The 20,151-nt window shown below is 32.4% G+C and overlaps 1 protein-coding gene across 9 annotated transcripts in view; it reads right to left on the bottom strand.

Moving 5' to 3' along the window:
• The window catches only part of LOC128998040 (pyruvate kinase-like), a 67,181-nt gene that overhangs the window by 5,456 nt on the left and 41,574 nt on the right, over positions 1-20,151 (bottom strand). For all 9 annotated transcript variants that reach the window (XM_054423991.1, XM_054423986.1, XM_054423985.1 and 6 more), the window contains one exon: positions 15,589-15,745. In XM_054423991.1, coding sequence (XP_054279966.1) covers positions 15,589-15,745 — 157 coding nt within the window. The remainder of the gene's footprint in view (positions 1-15,588; positions 15,746-20,151) is intronic.

Here is a 20,151-nt window from a genome sequence, read left to right as displayed (position 1 = left end):
TAGTAAATATTGTAAAATAATAATATGTTTTAGTGTTACCAAGTTTATACAATACATTGTAAGTTACAGTAAAATCTCATTAACTCAACACCCGGTAACTTTAGAGTCTATGTATATAGTCAATGATGTAACTCAACAGTCAACAGCTCACTGGGCGCACTTCTAACTGGCTTTGTCTTACTAGTGTGTTTGACTTTTGAAGAATTTTTTTTTTCAGAAATTGTTGAATATTCCACATTTTTGTGAAAATTGTTTACTGTAATAATACTTATCTAAGTAATAAAATGATAAAGTAAAACTTAGTCTGTTATGTTATATTAATTTATTAAAATTCATAAAAATATTCTATCTTCTGGATAACTCGACCCACCCAAATTCGACAACCTCCGAGTCCACAAACTGATTTTGTAGTCTAACTCTACCAAGGACATTTCATAGAATATTTGTTCCATAGTGTAAGTTTCAGTGCAAACCCATTTTTACAGAATTTTTAACAAAATAGAATAATTCCAGCATTCACACTAAATAAATACAGCAAGACCATATTATTAAGTCATATTTTTAACTAAGCCAAATTAAGTCTACAAAATGCTTCTATAATGTTCAGATATGTCATGGTTGAACTTGAAAGTGTTAGGAACTCATAGAATTTATGGACCATATTTAAAAATTCTAATAACTATATTTTTTACCAATTAATTTGTTCATTGAGGAACAACCACGTTCCTTTCTCACCAACATATTTTGAGTTCAAAGATATGGCTTCACCACCCCATGATAACTCAATTTTAAAATAAATTGGTATCGCATAACCAATTCGTCCCTTCATGTATTGCTCCGTGATGTTAATATTTATAGCATTAGGGACATAACAACTAAACCATGCTTGTTGGTTAAATCACTGGTTAATGCTGTTTTGGGTCGTGAACCTTTTTTAATCACCCTGTGTTATTCTGGTAGTCAGCTTGCAACCAAGGGATGATGCTGATTCACCAAGGCCTTATTATCCAACTAGAAGCAACAGCAGTTAAGTCAAGCTAAATTCAATAAAACATGCAAAACAGCCAGGCAACAAAAACAAGGACAAGACAATACATTATTAAAGCTTTTATTCAAGGAAACTCGAGCAAACAAAATTAACAACACACATACGTATTGTTCTACGTATCACATACACATTCCCATTTTTTAAATAATACAACAGAAACAAATAAACTAAAACAGCCTCTAATGAATAAGGGAATGTATTTGACAAATCACATTAACAAAAACAACTTTGCTCAAAATATAGGATGAGCATATAAAAAAGAACAGGGATTTTCATAAAGCATAGAGAAAGCAAACATCAGGGGCAACCGTAAACTCATAATGAACATGCAATTACAGTGAAAAATAATGTTGTGTGAGCTAATTAGTGCACATTAAATATGTTATTGTTACAAACAGTAACACCAATAATTTTCAATGAAATGTTTGGTAGTTCATTTTCCCTTAAATTGCTTCCACCAAATAAAGTAGGCCTATCTTAATCTATGAGATATATTTTATAAAAATATTACAAACTCAGCACCTGTTACATATATACATGTATTACACCTGGTACATATGTGTCAACTTGCGGGAGTTCAAGAAAGATTCTAAATAGTTTGACTATAAAAGGACAGCATTTGCCTAGTGTGTCCAAAAATACAGCTTTAATAAATCATAAGATAACATGTAACGAAACTTTAAATCACAGTATAATCTTTAATGAACCTTGTGGATCGTCAACCCCATTCAGACTTGTTTATTCTTCTTATACTTCCTCTTCCTAATATTATATTAATGCAACTAATTCAAAGTGATTTTTCAAGAGATTCTTGTAAATTAGAGTTGTTATGGAAATGACAACTCCGACCTAAATAAATCTCTTTTGGAAGAAAACAAAAACAAACCATCTTCTAGCAGGATCCAAGTTATAGAAGACTCAGATGATTCAACAGAAGATGAATTAGACTTCATTCCTCCATCTCAAACAGTTAAAGAGTTTGCGGCAAAAAAACAGACAGCTTCCAAAAGTAAACATATTAATAATATATCTGAAAACATCTTTTCTATGGTTAACACTCAAGATCAAGAGATGCTATTCATGACAGAAAACCTTGATTGTAATGACAAGAGGATTGACAATCAACACAGAAAAGCTGTTAGTGATGAATACTCAAATAAAAATAAAGATAATGTAATGACCTTGGGTGACATGGACATTTGTTCGACACTCGGAAATGGTACATATGTGTCAACTTGGGGGAGTTCAAGAAAGATTCTAAATAGTTTGACTATAAAAGGACAGCATTTGCCTAGTGTGTCCAAAAATACAGCTTTAATAAATCATAAGATAACATGTAACGAAACTTTAAATCACAGTATAATCTTTAATGAACCTTGTGGTTTGTCAACCCCATTCAGACTTGTTTATTCTTCTCATACTTTTCCTAATATCATATTAATGCAACTAATTCAAAGTGATTTACAAACTCAGCACCTGTTTCTTTTTAACTGTCAAACTTCTAGCGTTTGGACTTGGAATTATACAGGAAACAAACATAATACAAGTGAAAGCCACATAAATCACACAATTATCACATAGGTTAGTTAATTTAGGTAAATTCACTCAAACTTAACAGAGAAAAGTTAACCAAAACCTTTACGAAACAAATACAAGACATTTACATACTCTTTGTAGGTTCTCTAACTAACACATATGAACATAGCTCATATTTAAGTAGTATTGTAAGTAGAAGATATCGAGTGAGGTAACTGACTCTACTTAGATACGTTTAATTTTGTACTTATTGTCTTTTTAACTCCATTTTGTTTAATTTTGTTTTGTGTCCTGGCTCTAGGGCAGGTTTTTAAATTGTAGAAAAAGGAGGAAAGCAGCTAGTTTACCTTGAAAATGTAGGTGTCATTCAGGAATAACATTCATCATTCCAAAAGTAAACATATTAATAATATATCTGAAAACATCTTTTCTATGGTTAACACTCAAGATCAAGAGATGCTTTTCATGTCAGAAAACCTTGATTGTAATAAAATTGCTATTTTGCCTGATCACAATACACAAAACTTGTTCAGCCCAGAAATTCAACAACCACCAAAGATAGAGGATCAAAGTATATTTGAAGCAGAAACACAAGGATGTGTTGTGCATGAGGAAAACCGTTCGGAAATAAATCCTATAATCTCTACAGAAATATTTGATGCAGATACAGAAATGGTCACATCTCACATTGATGAAAGTTTACAATTGAGTGATTTAATTCTTTCTAACACATCTTCTGAATCTCTGGATAAGGGCCCTCAAATTAATTTGGTAAAGTATATTAAATTTGAAAAATTAGAGGCTGAATCAGAAGGTAGAGCCGTTGAGACTGTTTCTAATCACATTGATATTAATGATACAGCAACAACAAGTAGTGGTAGTCAGGCAATATTGGCTGACATGAATCCTGAAATTATTCAGGATAAAGTCAACACTTCTAAACATAGTAGGCCTAATGTAACGAATTTTGTACCTATTATAAAGATGAAAAAACAGCAAATATTGATAGTTCTACGGACAATACTTATTATTCAAGTAAAACAGTTGAAATGGAAAGTATTTCCAATGCAAAATCTTCCTCTCCTAAAGTTCATAATGTTAATATTAAAGAGGAAACATTAGTCATCAATGACATTGAAAATGACAACAGAAATAGTAAGATTTGTACAGAAAACGACACCTCAGGAATTACAGATATGTTGACTCGAGTCAATTTTTCACTTAGCAAATCTCAGAAATCAAAAATTCCTTCTAAAGAATCAGCTAATAATGTAGAATTAGAGGATGATGATATCTATAATGCTTGCACACATGTTAACGCATCTTTACAAACCACTTCTATAGTAAATCGGGTTGTTAAACAGAAATATGCACTAAATCAGAGCCAGTAGATGATGAAAATCTTTTAGAAGAAACACAACTCAATTTAAATCTCATACAAAATCATATACCTGGCAAAAAACAGAGAATAAGTAGACGCAGGCATACCAAAGAATCTAGTGACTATACAAACTTTTAATCAAAAGAAGTAGAGGAAGGGGAAAGGTAGAAAAATTCCTCTAATTAGATCTAATTCCTCTAAAGAGGCTGTCAGTCGAGATTAATTATGAAGATACTACGAGGAAACTCAAGTCTGACATCGATGATATATCTCCAGCCAAGAGATCCAAGAATACAAAATTGATTGAAAAAGGTGTGGAAGACCAAGCAGAAAAAGCTGTAAGTGATGTTTCAAAGCAGAAACCAATCAGTAATGACCAGAAAATAAATAATACATTGGAAATAAAATTCTGGTAATTCTGGAAACAAATTCTGGATTTTTAGCTGAACTATTTGAGACAGAAGATGTATTTTCATTTTTCTCAGATGATGTTACCTTTCCCCTTCCCCTACTACTTCTTCTGACGGCTAACATTTTTACTTTAGAAAGCTCTTTAGATTGTGTATTAGTTAATTTTTAGTTCAACTTATTTTTTTTTATCTAGTTCTAGTTGATCGAGTTTTGTTTCCTTACTTTGTGCCAAGTCCTTGCTTGGTACATGAACACTTACAATTTCAATTTTTTTTCAATTTTCAATTTCTTTATCCATTGAGAAGTATACATAATACAGCATTTGAATAGTGTCAAAGATTACAATTATTAAAATATAAAATACAGATTAAAAATAAATCTTTCTTGAGAATAAATTGCCATGTTTATTAAGAAATTTTTTAGTTTTGTTTTAAATTTTTTTGGATCTTTTTCATTTCTTATTCCTCCGGGGATATGTTGAAAAAAACTTTTACCAGCAAATGATGGCTTTTTTCATAAAACTTTAATCTGTGCCTATTTTGCAAAATCTATTTTTTTTCTCGTTTCATATCGGTGAACCGGTAGGGATGAGGTTTTATTTTTAAAAATTAAAATTGAATCATAAATATATTGCCCATAAACAGTTAGTATGTTTAGCTGTTTAATGTGCTCTTTTGCCGAGACATCAGAATTTAGTCTGAGCATTACTCTCACTGCTCTTTTTTGATGTTCTAATATTTTATCTAAATTAATTTGAGTTGTTGCTCCATATAGACAGATTCCAAAGGAAATATGTGAATGGATATATGCAAAGTAAATGTTTTTCAAAGTTTTGACATCACAGTACACAGACATTTTTGAAAGGGCAAAAATTCCAGAGTTGATTTTTGGAACTATTTTTTTGTATGATAATTCCAATTCAAATTTTGATCTATTGTTAGACTCAAAAAGTTTGGTCTTTTGCTCAATAAGTTGTGAGTCATACATTATTACTGGGTGATAGGAATTTTTATTTTGTAGATACACTGCCATTTGAGTCTGTATCATTCTTTTTAGAATGTAGTAGTGAAACATCACTATTTCTTGTTGATCCTTCAGCTTCATTTGAAAGCGTTACTTGGTTTTCATTTTCAAGTATAGGTTTTATAACTGATTTCCTTTTTGTTAAATTATTGCTTGATTTGTTTATCATTTTTCTTTTCTTTCTGTACATTAACTTGGGTTTCTTCTGATTCAAAGTTTGTATTGTCACTAGCTTTTTTGGTATGTCTGCTTCTCCTTATTCTCTGTTTTTTGTCAGGTATATGATTTTCTATGAGATTTAAATTCAGTTGTGTTTCTTCTAAAAGATTTTCATCATCTACTGGCTCTGATTTAGTGCATATTTCTTGTTTAACATCCGGATTTACTATAGAAGTTGTTTGTAAAGATGTGTTAACTTGTGTGCAAGCATTATAGATATCATCATCCTCTAATTCTACATTATTAGCTGATTCTTTAGAAGGAATTTTGGATTTCTGAGATTTGCTAAGTGAAAAATTGACTTGAGTCAACATATCTGTAATTCCTGAGATGTCGTTTTCTGTACAAATCTTACTATTTCTGTGGTCATTTTCAATGTCATTGATGTCTAATGTTTCCTCTTTAATGGGGTTCTTCTGATTCAAAGTTTGTTTAGTCACTAGATTCTTTGGTATGCCTGTGTCTACTTATTCTCTGTTTTTTTGCCAGGTATATGATTTTCTATGAGATTTAAATTCAGTTGTGTTTCTTCTAAAAGATTTTCATCATCTACTGGCTCTAATTTAGTGCATATTTCTTGTTTAACAACCGGATTTACCATAGAAGTGGTTTGTAAAGATGTGTTAACTTGTGTGCAAACATTATAGATATCACCATCCTCTTAATTCTACATTATTAGCTGATTCTTTGGAAGGAATTTTTAATTTCTGAGATTTGCTAAGCGAAAAATTGACTTGAGTCAACATATCTGTAATTCCTGAGGTGTCGTTTTCTGTACAAATCTTACTATTTCTGTGGTCATTTTCAACGTCATTGATGTCTAATGTTTCCTCTTTAATGGGTTACTTCTGATTCAAAGTTTGTACAATTACTAGCTTCTTTGGTATGCCTGTGTCTACTTATTCTCTGTTTTTTGCCAGGTATATGATTTTCTATGAGATTTAAATTCAGTTGTGTTTCTTCTAAAAGATTTTCATCATCTACTGGCTCTGATTTAGTGCATATTTCTTGTTTAACAACCCGATTTACGATAGAAGTGGTTTGTAAAGATGTGTTAACTTGTGTGCAAGCATTATAGATATCATCATCCTTTAATTCTGCATTATTAAATGATTCTTTAGAAGGAATTTTAGATTCCTGAGATTTGCTAAGTGAAAAATTGACTTGAGTCAACATATCTGTAATTCCTGAGGTGTCGTTTTCTGTACAAATCTTACTATTTCTGTGGTCATTTTCAATGTCATTGATGTCTAATGTTTCATCTTTAATAGGGTTCTTCTGATTCAAAGTTTGTATAGTCACTAGATTCTTTGGTATGCCTGCGTCTACTTATTCTCTGTTTTTTGCCAGGTATATGTTTTTCTATGAGATTTAAATTCAGTTGTGTTTCTTCTAAAAGATTTTCATCATCTACTGGCTCTGATTTAGTGCATATTTCTTGTTTAACAACCGGATTTACTATAGAAGTGGTTTGTAAAGATGTGTTCAACATATCTGTAATTCCTGAGGTGTCGTTTTCTGTACAAATCTTACTATTTCTGTGGTCATTTTCAATGTCATTGATGTCTAATGTTTCCTCTTTAATGGGGTTCTTCTGATTCAAAATTTGTATAGTCACTAGATTCTTTGGTATGCCTGCGTCTACTTATTCTCTGTTTTTTGCCAGGTATATGATTTTCTATGAGATTTAAATTCAGTTGTGTTTCTTCTAAAAGATTTTCATCATCTACTGGCTCTGATTTAGTGCATATTTCTTGTTTAACAACCGGATTTACTATAGAAGTGGTTTGTAAGGATGTGTTAACTTGTGTCCAAGCATTATAGATATCATCAACCTCTAATTCTACATTATTAGCTGATTCTTTAGAAGGAATTTTTAATTTCTGAGATTTGCTAAGTGAAAAATTGACTTGATTCAACATATCTGTAATTCCTGAGGTGTCGTTTTCTGTACAAATCTTACTATTTCTGTGGTCATTTTCAACGTCATTAGTGTCTAATGTTTCCTCTTTAATGGGTTTCTTCTGATTCAAAGTTTGTACAATCACTAGCTTCTTTGGTATGCCTGTGTCTACTTATTCTCTGTTTTTTGCCAGGTATATGATTTTCTATGAGATTTAAATTCAGTTGTGTTTCTTCTAAAAGATTTTCATCATCTACTGGCTCTGATTTATTGCATATTTCTTGTTTAACAACCGGATTTACTATAGAAGTGGTTTGTAAAGATGTGTTAACTTGTGTGCAAGCATTATAGATATCACCATCCTCTTAATTCTACATTATTAGCTGATTCTTTAGAAGGAATTTTGGATTTCTGAGATTTACTAAGTGAAAAATTGACTCGAGTCAACATATCTGTAATTCCTGAGGTGTCGTTTTCGGTACAAATCTTACTATTTCTGTTGTCATTTTCAATGTCATTGATGTCTAATGTTTCCTCTTTAATATTAACATTATGAACTTTAGGAGAGGAAGATTTTGCATTGGAAATACTTTCCATTTCAACTGTTTTACTTGAATAATAAGTATTGTCCGTAGAACTATCAATATTTGCTGTTTTTCATCTTTATAATAGGTACCAAATTCGTTACATTAGGCCTACTATGTTTAGAAGTGTTGACTTCATCCTGAATAATTTCAGGATTCATGTCAGCCAATATTGCCTGACTACCACTACTTGTTTTTGCTATATCATCAATATCAATTTGATTAGAAACAGTCTCAACGGCTCTACCTTCTGATTCAGCCTCTAATTTTTCAAATTTAATATACTTTACCAAATTAATTTGAGGGCCCCAGAGATTCAGAAGATGTGTTAGAAAGAATTAAATCACTCAATTGTAAACTTTCATCAATGTGAGGTGTGACCATTTCTGTATCTGCATCAAATATTTCTGTAGAGATTATAGGATTTATTTCCGAACGGTTTTCCTCATGCACATCACATCCTTGTGTTTCTGCTTCAAATATACTTTGATCCTCTATCTTTGGTGGTTGTTGAATTTCTGAGCTGAACAAGTTTTGTGTATTGTGATCAGGCAAAATAGCAATTTTATTACAATCAAGGTTTTCTGTCATGAAAAGCATCTCTTGATCTTGAGTGTTAACCATAGAAAAGATGTCTTCAGATATATTATTAATATGTTTACTTTTGGAAGCTGTCTGTTTTTTTGCCGCAAACTCTTAACTGTTTGAGATGGAGGAATGAAGTCTAATTCATCATCTGTTGAATCATCTGAGTCTTCTATAACTTGGATCCTGCTAGAAGATGGTTTGTTTTTGTTTTCTTCCAAAAGAGGAGATTTATTTAAGTCGGAGTTGTCATTCCCATAACAACTCTGATATACAAGAATCTCTTGAAAATCACTTTGAATTAGTTGCATTAATATAATATTAGGAAGAGGAAGTATGAGATGAATAAACAAGTCTGAATGGGGTTGACGATCCACAAGGTTCATTAAAGATAATACTGTGATTTAAAGTTTTGTTACATGTTATCTTATGATTTATTAAAGCTGTATTTTTGGACACACTAGGCAAATGCTGTCCTTTTATAGTCAAACTATTTAGAATCTTTCTTGAACTCCCCCAAGTTGACACATATGTACCATCTCCGAGTGTCGAACAAATGTCCATGTCACCCAAGGTCATTACATTATCTTTATTTTTATTTGAGCCTTCATCACTAACAGCTTTTTTGTGTTGATTGTCAATCCTCTTGTCATTACAATCAAGGTTTTCTGTCATGAAAAGCATCTCTTGATCTTGAGTGTTAACCATAGAAAAGATGTCTTCAGATATATTATTAATATGTTTACTTTTGGAAGCTGTCTGTTTTTTTGCCGCAAACTCTTCAACTGTTTGAGATGGAGGAACGAAGTCTAATTCATCATCTGTTGAATCATCTGAGTCTTCTATAACTTGGATCCTGCTAGAAGATGGTTTGTTTTTGTTTTCTTCCAAGAAAGGAGATTTATTTAGGTCGGAGTTGTCATTTCCATAACAACTCTGATTTACAAGAATCTCTTGAAAAATCACTTTGAATTAGTTGCATTAATATAATATTAGGAAGAGGAAGTATGAGAAGAATAAACAAGTCTGAATGGGGTTGACGATCCACAAGGTTCATTGAAGATTATACTGTGATTTAAAGTTTCGTTACATGTTATCTTATGATTTATTAAAGCTGTATTTTTGGACACACTAGGCAAATGCTGTCCTTTTATAGTCAAACTATTTAGAATCTTTCTTGAACTCCCCCAAGTTGACACATATGTACCATCTCCGAGTGTCGAACAAATGTCCATGTCACCCAAGGTCATTACATTATCTTTATTTTTATTTGAGCCTTCATCACTAACAGATTTTTTGTGTTGATTGTCAATCCTCTTGTCATTACAATCAAGGTTTTCTGTCATGAAAAGCATCTCTTGATCTTGAGTGTTAACCATAGAAAAGATGTCTTCAGATATATTATTAATATGTTTACTTTTGGAAGCTGTCTGTTTTTTTGCCGCAAACTCTTCAACTGTTTGAGATGGAGGAATGAAGTCTAATTCATCATCTGTTGAATCATCTGAGTCTTACTTGGATCCTGCTAGAAGATGGTTTGTTTTTGTTTTCTTCCAAGAGAGGAGATTTATTTAGGTCTGAGTTGTCATTTCCATAACAACTCTGATTTACAAGAATCTCTTGAAAAATCACTTTGAATTAGTTGCATTAACATGATATTAGGAAGAGGAAGTATGACAAGAATAAACAAGTCTGAATGGGGTTGACGATCCACAAGGTTCATTAAAGATTAGACTGTGATTTTAAGTTTCGTTACATGTTATCGTATGATTTATTAAAGCTGTATTTTTGGACACACTAGGCAAATGCTGTCCTTTTATAGTCAAACTATTTAGAATCTTTCTTGAACTCCCCCAAGTTGACACATATGTACCATCTCCGAGTGTCGAACAAATGTCCATGTCACCCAAGGTCATTACATTATCTTTATTTTTATTTGAGCCTTCATCACTAACAGATTTTTTGTGTTGATTGTCAATCCTCTAGTCATTACAATCAAGGTTTTCTGTCATGAAAAGCATCTCTTGATCTTGAGTGTTAACCATAGAAAAGATGTCTTCAGATATATTATTAATATGTTTACTTTTGGAAGCTGTCTGTTTTTTTGCCGCAAACTCTTCAACTGTTTGAGATAGAGGAATGAAGTCTAATTCATCATCTGTTGAATCATCTGAGTCTTCTATAACTTGGATCCTGCTAGAAGATGGTTTGTTTTTGTTTTCTTCCAAGAGAGGAGATTTATTTAGGTCGGAGTTGTCATTTCCATAACAACTCTGATTTACAAGAATCTCTTGAAAAATCACTTTGAATTAGTTGCATTAATATGATATTAGGAAGAGGAAGTATGACAAGAATAAACAAGTCTGAATGGGGTTGACGATCCACAAGGTTCATTAAAGATAATACTGTGATTTAAAGCTTTGTTACATGTTATCTTATGATTTATTAAAGCTGTATTTTTGGACACACTAGGCAAATGCTGTCCTTTTATAGTCAAACTATTTAGAATCTTTCTTGAACTCCCCCAAGTTGACACATATGTACCATCTCCGAGTGTCGAACAAATGTCCATGTCACCCAAGGTCATTACATTATCTTTATTTTTATTTGAGCCTTCATCACTAACAGCTTTTTTGTGTTGATTGTCAATCCTCTTGTCATTACAATCAAGGTTTTCTGTCATGAAAAGCATCTCTTGATCTTGAGTGTTAACCATAGAAAAGATGTCTTCAGATATATTATTAATATGTTTACTTTTGGAAGCTGTCTGTTTTTTTGCCGCAAACTCTTCAACTGTTTGAGATGGAGGAATGAAGTCTAATTCATCATCTGTTGAATCATCTGAGTCTTCTATAACTTGGATCCTGCTAGAAGATGGTTTGTTTTTGTTTTCTTCCAAGAAAGGAGATTTATTTAGGTCGGAGATGTCATTTCCATAACAACTCTGATTTACAAGAATCTCTTGAAAATCACTTTGAATTAGTTGCATTAATATGATATTAGGAAGAGGAAGTATGAGAAGAATAAACAAGTCTGAATGGGGTTGACGATCCACAAGGTTCATTAAAGATTATACTGTGATTTAAAGTTTCGTTACATGTTATCTTATGATTTATTAAAGCTGTATTTTTGGACACACTAGGCAAATGCTGTCCTTTTATAGTCAAACTATTTAGAATCTTTCTTGAACTCCCCCAAGTTGACACATATGTACCATCTCCGAGTGTCGAACAAATGTCCATGTCACCCAAGGTCATTACATTATCTTTATTTTTATTTGAGCCTTCATCACTAACAGCTTTTTTGTGTTGATTGTCAATCCTCTTGTCATTACAATCAAGGTTTTCTGTCATGAAAAGCATCTCTTGATCTTGAGTGTTAACCATAGAAAAGATGTCTTCAGATATATTATTAATATGTTTACTTTTGGAAGCTGTCTGTTTTTTTGCCGCAAACTCTTCAACTGTTTGAGATGGAGGAACGAAGTCTAATTCATCATCTGTTGAATCATCTGAGTCTTCTATAACTTGGATCCTGCTAGAAGATGGTTTGTTTTTGTTTTCTTCCAAGAAAGGAGATTTATTTAGGTCGGAGATGTCATTTCCATAACAACTCTGATTTACAAGAATCTCTTGAAAATCACTTTGAATTAGTTGCATTAATATGATATTAGGAAGAGGAAGTATGAGAAGAATAAACAAGTCTGAATGGGGTTGACGATCCACAAGGTTCATTAAAGATTATACTGTGATTTAAAGTTTCGTTACATGTTATCTTATGATTTATTAAAGCTGTATTTTTGGACACACTAGGCAAATGCTGTCCTTTTATAGTCAAACTATTTAGAATCTTTCTTGAACTCCCCCAAGTTGACACATATGTACCATCTCCGAGTGTCGAACAAATGTCCATGTCACCCAAGGTCATTACATTATCTTTATTTTTATTTGAGCCTTCATCACTAACAGCTTTTTTGTGTTGATTGTCAATCCTCTTGTCATTACAATCAAGGTTTTCTGTCATGAAAAGCATCTCTTGATCTTGAGTGTTAACCATAGAAAAGATGTCTTCAGATATATTATTAATATGTTTACTTTTGGAAGCTGTCTGTTTTTTTGCCGCAAACTCTTCAACTGTTTGAGATGGAGGAACGAAGTCTAATTCATCATCTGTTGAATCATCTGAGTCTTCTATAACTTGGATCCTGCTAGAAGATGGTTTGTTTTTGTTTTCTTCCAAGAAAGGAGATTTATTTAGGTCGGAGATGTCATTTCCATAACAACTCTGATTTACAAGAATCTCTTGAAAATCACTTTGAATTAGTTGCATTAATATGATATTAGGAAGAGGAAGTATGAGAAGAATAAACAAGTCTGAATGGGGTTGACGATCCACAAGGTTCATTAAAGATTATACTGTGATTTAAAGTTTCGTTACATGTTATCTTATGATTTATTAAAGCTGTATTTTTGGACACACTAGGCAAATGCTGTCCTTTTATAGTCAAACTATTTAGAATCTTTCTTGAACTCCCCCAAGTTGACACATATGTACCATCTCCGAGTGTCGAACAAATGTCCATGTCACCCAAGGTCATTACATTATCTTTATTTTTATTTGAGCCTTCATCACTAACAGCTTTTTTGTGTTGATTGTCAATCCTCTTGTCATTACAATCAAGGTTTTCTGTCATGAAAAGCATCTCTTGATCTTGAGTGTTAACCATAGAAAAGATGTCTTCAGATATATTATTAATATGTTTACTTTTGGAAGCTGTCTGTTTTTTTGCCGCAAACTCTTCAACTGTTTGAGATGGAGGAACGAAGTCTAATTCATCATCTGTTGAATCATCTGAGTCTTCTATAACTTGGATCCTGCTAGAAGATGGTTTGTTTTTGTTTTCTTCCAAGAAAGGAGATTTATTTAGGTCGGAGTTGTCATTTCCATAACAACTCTGATTTACAAGAATCTCTTGAAAAATCACTTTGAATTAGTTGCATTAATATAATATTAGGAAGAGGAAGTATGAGAAGAATAAACAAGTCTGAATGGGGTTGACGATCCACAAGGTTCATTGAAGATTATACTGTGATTTAAAGTTTCGTTACATGTTATCTTATGATTTATTAAAGCTGTATTTTTGGACACACTAGGCAAATGCTGTCCTTTTATAGTCAAACTATTTAGAATCTTTCTTGAACTCCCCCAAGTTGACACATATGTACCATCTCCGAGTGTCGAACAAATGTCCATGTCACCCAAGGTCATTACATTATCTTTATTTTTATTTGAGCCTTCATCACTAACAGCTTTTTTGTGTTGATTGTCAATCCTCTTGTCATTACAATCAAGGTTTTCTGTCATGAAAAGCATCTCTTGATCTTGAGTGTTAACCATAGAAAAGATGTCTTCAGATATATTATTAATATGTTTACTTTTGGAAGCTGTCTGTTTTTTTGCCGCAAACTCTTCAACTGTTTGAGATGGAGGAATGAAGTCTAATTCATCATCTGTTGAATCATCTGAGTCTTCTATAACTTGGATCCTGCTAGAAGATGGTTTGTTTTTGTTTTCTTCCAAGAGAGAATATTCATTTAAGTCCAATCCTTTCCATTCCAAAAATAAACGTGAAGAATCAAACAAATCAAGCAATAATTTAACAAAAAGGAAATAAGTTATAAAACCTATACTTGAAAATGAAAACCAAGCAACGCTTTCAAATGAAGCTGAACGATCAACAAGAAACAGTGATGTTTCACTACTACATTCTAAAAAGAATGATACAGACTCAAATGGTAGTGTAAGTGTTGATGTACCAAGCAAGGATTTGGCACAAAGTAAGGAAACAAAACTCGACCGACTAGAACTAGATAAAAAAAAACCATACCTTTTTCAATTAATTTTGTATCCTTGGATCTCTTGGCTGGAGATTGATCATCGATGTCAGACTTACTTGAGTTTCTCGTAGTATCTTCATAATTAAACTCGACTGAGAACCTCTTCTAATTTAGATCTAATTCCTTTAATAACCTCTAATAACCTTTTTCTAAATTAGATCTAATTAGAGGAATTTTTCTACCTTTCCCCTTTTCCTAATACTTCTTCTGACAGTTAACATTTTACAACAAACTGAACAAGAACAAAATCATTCAGGAATAACTAAAAAGGATGATATGGAACATATGATGCCTGTGGAAAAATCAAAACATTCTGAACAAGCACCTGTCTTGTCTAGCAATATAGACAAAGTTAAAATAAGGAATGGTTGTGCATCAGTTGGGAGCTGTTTAAAATGTAGTAGAAAACACCTCTTTGCAAAACAATGAACTTGTAGTAAACATTGAAAGCATTCACTCTAATCTAAAGAAAAGAAAACTGATCAATTTTTAGATACATTTGCCCAGTCTGCCCGTTTATAAAAGTGGGCCTGAACATTATGTAGGGCTGGCTGTGTATACAGTATTGGAGTGTCAGTGACATGAGGAGTTTTGTGTGACATGAAGTGACAAGTGGATTTGACTGTGAATATAGTAAGCATTTTTTTTAATAGCATGTTTTGATGGTTTTAAATGCATAATGTATGGATTTTTAATAATTACTGTACATTCGTTATGTTTTGTTATTGCAAGTAAACCTCAACTGAATAAAAAAAAACACTTTCAAGGTAAGCTAGCTGTCCTCCTTTTTCTGTCTTTTTAATTCAATGAAAATAAATTTACCTAAATCTACTTTTTATCCTTAGTCTAATCAAATAATAAAATTCTCATCCCTGTATTCTATACATGAAAACAAACAATTAAACAAATAAATAACTAGTGGACAGGTGAATGTGCGAGTGAGGTGTGTTTAGAAAGATCCTCTGATAACGGAGGCCTCGCTGAGGTCCCGAGGTACATACACGATGCGGACGGTGTTGGTGAAGCCAGCACCCTGCTTCCATCCAGTCACGACAATCACCGGGTCTCCGGTCTTGATGAAGTTACGGGTCCTGCCGAATCTGAGACCAAACTGTACTCGGAAGTCCACGTCCTTCACCCAATCGGGATTCAAATCGCCTGAAACCAAAAATATTGTTACTCAAAACCTATGACACAACCACTAAGACAAATATTACTGATTAATATATTTTTTTAATAAACTTGTTTTAATGTAATTTTGTTGCTCTAAGATTTATAAGTCTACCTAAATAGGATAGTCAATTTAGGTAAATTCACTCAAACTTAACAGAGAAAGGTTAACCAAAACCTTTACGAATAAAGAAAAAAACTCACTCTATAATATTGTCTTTAAATTCCATCATAAAGTTTGTTTGAACTATTTTAGGTTACATCTGCCGTGTTAGAGCTTAAGTCAATTCAACTGAAGTTGCTGTCATAATTCATGAAAAATACAGAAATATATTACGTCTAATAACACTTGCAATAATATATTTACACTTATACTGTTGACTTACAAGACGGTAAATACATGTACAAGTTGGTAAGTGGTGATTGATTTCGATTGGACACTCCAATCATCATCAGACCCAATAGGCGAATGTTATTCATATTGTTATTCATGTTCATTCATCCAATAGGCTAATCAAGAAGTTATTCAAAATTCATCACCCAACATGCCTTACAATGTTGTAATCAAATTGGGATTGGTTTTAAAATTATAATTCCTATTAATTTTGGCATTTCAGATGTTGGATGGTATGGCCCCTCTTGATGAGAATTACTAACCATTCAAGGCATTGTCTCTGTTTTTTACAGTTAAGGGGGTTTTTTTTTTTGTCCTAAGGACGCTAGGCACGAGCCTGGGATTGTTTTTCACATTACTTCAGGCTAGACCTAGGGGTTGCGGCATTATCACTTAGATAAAATCCATTGGTGACTTGGCGGGGATCGAACCCGGGACCTCAGGGACCGAAGTCCCGCGCTCTAACCACTACGCCAGCTCGCTCCCCTACAGTTAAGGGTAGTGATAAGATTGGTAATAGACATATTCTATTTACACAAAACATTCTGTAAAATGCACAATTCATACATAAGAACAGGTGTTTTGCCATAGTTATATTGTTAAAATAAACTGTAATAGGGTATCATTCAAGCGTTTTTAAATACACTTAAAGGGGCTATACAAACATTCTCCCAGTGAATACAGTAGACCCCCTCTTAACCGACCTCGTATTAACCGATAATCGGATTATCCGCCTTCGATCGTAAAATAATACAGTTTGTTTTAACCGACCTTGCTTTGAGAGCAGCTCAGTTTAACCGCCGCTTTCTAGGAATCTCGGCATTTCCGCTCCCACGCTGGGCGATGAGAACTGAACCATACGCTTATCTCCACAGGATATGACTAACAATAAGTTATTTTGTGTTGATCACAAAAAATATAGCATAGCCTATTAGTGATGTAAAATACCCGGGTATTTAAAACTCGTATTAAAATTAAAACTTATAATTTATAACCCTGGGTATTTACCCGGGTAAATACCCAAAATCCATAAATACCTGGGTATTTTGGGTATTTATGTAATTGATTGAAATTCATTTATATTTACCCCTAAATATGTTATTGTTATCATTACGTGATAAATTAGGATAGTCTATAACACCTTTCACTGTAACTTGAAGCTTTGCTAGTACATTTTATTTAATGATTTAGCACTTTTTTTTAAATAATACATAAAGTTTCTACATAAGCAAGGGGTTTCGTGTTTTAAATTGAGTAACATCAGTTAAATTTAACTTACTAAATAATAGTTTATTAAAAAAGGCTGTGGCTTTTTCAATTTTTATCATTTTATAAATGTATAGCCAATTAAATAAGATAAACAAATTATTTTAATTTATAAATATCCAGGAATTGTTGAATATTTATGATACAAAATTCTTATTGCATAAATGACTTGGAAGGCTAGACAGTCCTAAGGCCTGATTGACATAAGCAGAATGGCAGAATACTAAAAGTAATTAAACTTTTCTGTGTTACCGCTTAGTTGGAAACAATAATATATTTGGATAAACCTACTAAAAAAATGTATCTCCTGTTTTTTGGTCTAACTTAATATAATTTTGAAACATTTATTGTGCTATAGATTCAAATGTTTTGTATTACAAGTTTATGAAATTAGTTTGATACCAACAAAAGATCTAGAACAAAAATATTATTAAATCCTGCCATCCTACAGATTGAATTTTAATTAGCTATTTTCTTAAGTTGTTTACACATAGGCCACTACCGGTACTAGGTTAAATGTTCCTGTCTTTCTAAATAATAATTATTAGGCTACTTCGCAATTTTTTTTCACTTTCAATACAATAAATTCATCTATCTATTATAGAAATTAAAAAATCATAAGTAGTCAGGACCAGTGCAACCATGTGATTAGGTTATTTATGCCGATTATGCTTTATGCTCAGACCTGGATATTTATGGCGATTATACGCAGAAGTAAAATGATAGTAGTGACCATATGAAATTTTGTTTAACAAATTTTATCATCATTTTACTATCCTTAAAGGGTAATAATTGCAAAAAAAACATCTCAATCTTCTCTTACTTTTTAATAAAATTATAAATACCCAGTTTTTCGGTATTTACCCGGGCCTGGGGTAAATACCCGGGTAAAAACCCAATTTATATTTATTTACCTACCCACTGGGTATTTACCCGGCCCACATCACTATAGCCTATTTTTAGTTTGCCATCATCGTTCGTAGCTCGAGCACATCTGATCTGATTTGTTATCTGTGCGGCAAATTTATAACATCATAAAGTGCGTTACGATTTTAATAACTGATTACTGATTATCTTATCGCCGGAGTAAACAAACAACGCAACTTGTAGGGAAGGCAGGGAAGGGGGGAATTAACAACTCCAAGGTCAAGATAGTTTTTGTGCCTCGAGCCTCCAGTGAGAGGCTATAAATAAACGTCCTGTTTTGTAACAAAATGGTGGCTTGTAGACAAAAGGTTCTGTACTGAATTACGATGTTTTTGGAAAGCATCCATTACAATACTAAAGTTATTAAAATAGGAATTTTATTGACTCTTGTCTAGTATTATAATATATTCCACTGAAAGTAGGCATATTTGACTTAACCGTGTTTTGTGTTTATTTGTGACTTTTAACTATCAATATGAAAAAGGAGATAGTTTATTTTATAAATAATGCAAGTATGACTTCAAAATAATGATTATATAATTCCAAATGAATAGCACTTCATTATGTTATGATTTTAGGGATTGCCCGTTTTATCCGACCTTTTGAGTTATCCGACCTAGGTCCGGTCCCATTATGGTCGGTTAAGAGGGGGTCTACTGTAGTATGATTTATCTATCATCCCATTTTTCAACTGATCTTTGAATTTTGTAACATAGACTTTTTTTAGGTACAAGGGTAATTTGTTGAACAATCTTAGTCCCACATATTTAGAGCTGTTCCTGAATATTGTCAGCTTGAGATGTGGTAATCTGAAATTATTTTTGTTCCTCCTCTAGTTTTGGTCTCCTTTGTTTGTTTCATTCTTCTCAACTAAAAATTATTATCTTTCTAACAAATAATTGCAAAGTCTTGATATAAGGGATCTTTTTTCAATTTAGTTGTCTAATGAATAGGTTGACAGAACCGGGTTTTTCTATTGTTGAGCTTATTTTCATTGAAAACTCATTAAACTTATAATAATAGTGGAGTCCCAATAATCTGAACTTTGGTCCACTTAATCCGAAACCAAAAAATAATTTTGTTCTAATTTAAAATTTATTTTTTTTACCAGTATGTGCTGTCACTTATACTCGAAAGTCGAAAATACTAGCACCGTAACGTGACGACATTAGTGCAGTTTATTGTAGACACAAAAAGTGATGAGCCGATACCCATTGGGGAAAGCCAAAACTGTGCGTAACGACAGTTAGTACTCAACATAGTATTCTGTAGTGGCCGGGCGAGATAGACTTGTTGTATAGAGTATTTTAGTAAATATTTTGCCATATTTTTAGTAAACATTTTTCATTTTCGTCCCAGATTCCAATCCTGCCAAATCACCAATTGATTTTATCTAGGTGATAATGCCGCAACCTAGGTCTAGCCTAAAGTAATGTGAAAAACAATCGTGGGCTCATGCCTAGCATCCTAGAACAAAAATTGTTTTGAAAAAAGTCAAAAAAATTGTCCGCAAATGTGAATAAATGAATGAATGAATAAATTAATAAATGAATTTATTTCCCATATCACAAAATATTTAACAATCATAAAAATTTTTGAGAAATTTAAACTGGTCACTTTTACAAGTAGTGTGACCAGTTACAAAGTTAAACATATATAATAAATAATAAATTGTTGAGTCTAGCATCAGATGATAAATATTTTATCCGCCTGCTGTAACATCTGGGCAAACTTAGCTTAAGAAAAAATTACAAAAATACACATAATAAGGTAACACTTATACTAAAGAGTTGGCAAGATAACCTAC

Source organism: Macrosteles quadrilineatus, unplaced genomic scaffold (assembly GCF_028750875.1).
Source record: "Macrosteles quadrilineatus isolate MER2022 unplaced genomic scaffold, UCM_ALF_1.0 Scaffold_7__1_contigs__length_78375512, whole genome shotgun sequence".
NCBI lineage: Eukaryota > Metazoa > Arthropoda > Insecta > Hemiptera > Cicadellidae > Macrosteles > Macrosteles quadrilineatus.
Note: the sequence above shows the minus strand (reverse complement) of the source record. Positions and strands in the feature narration are given on the sequence as shown.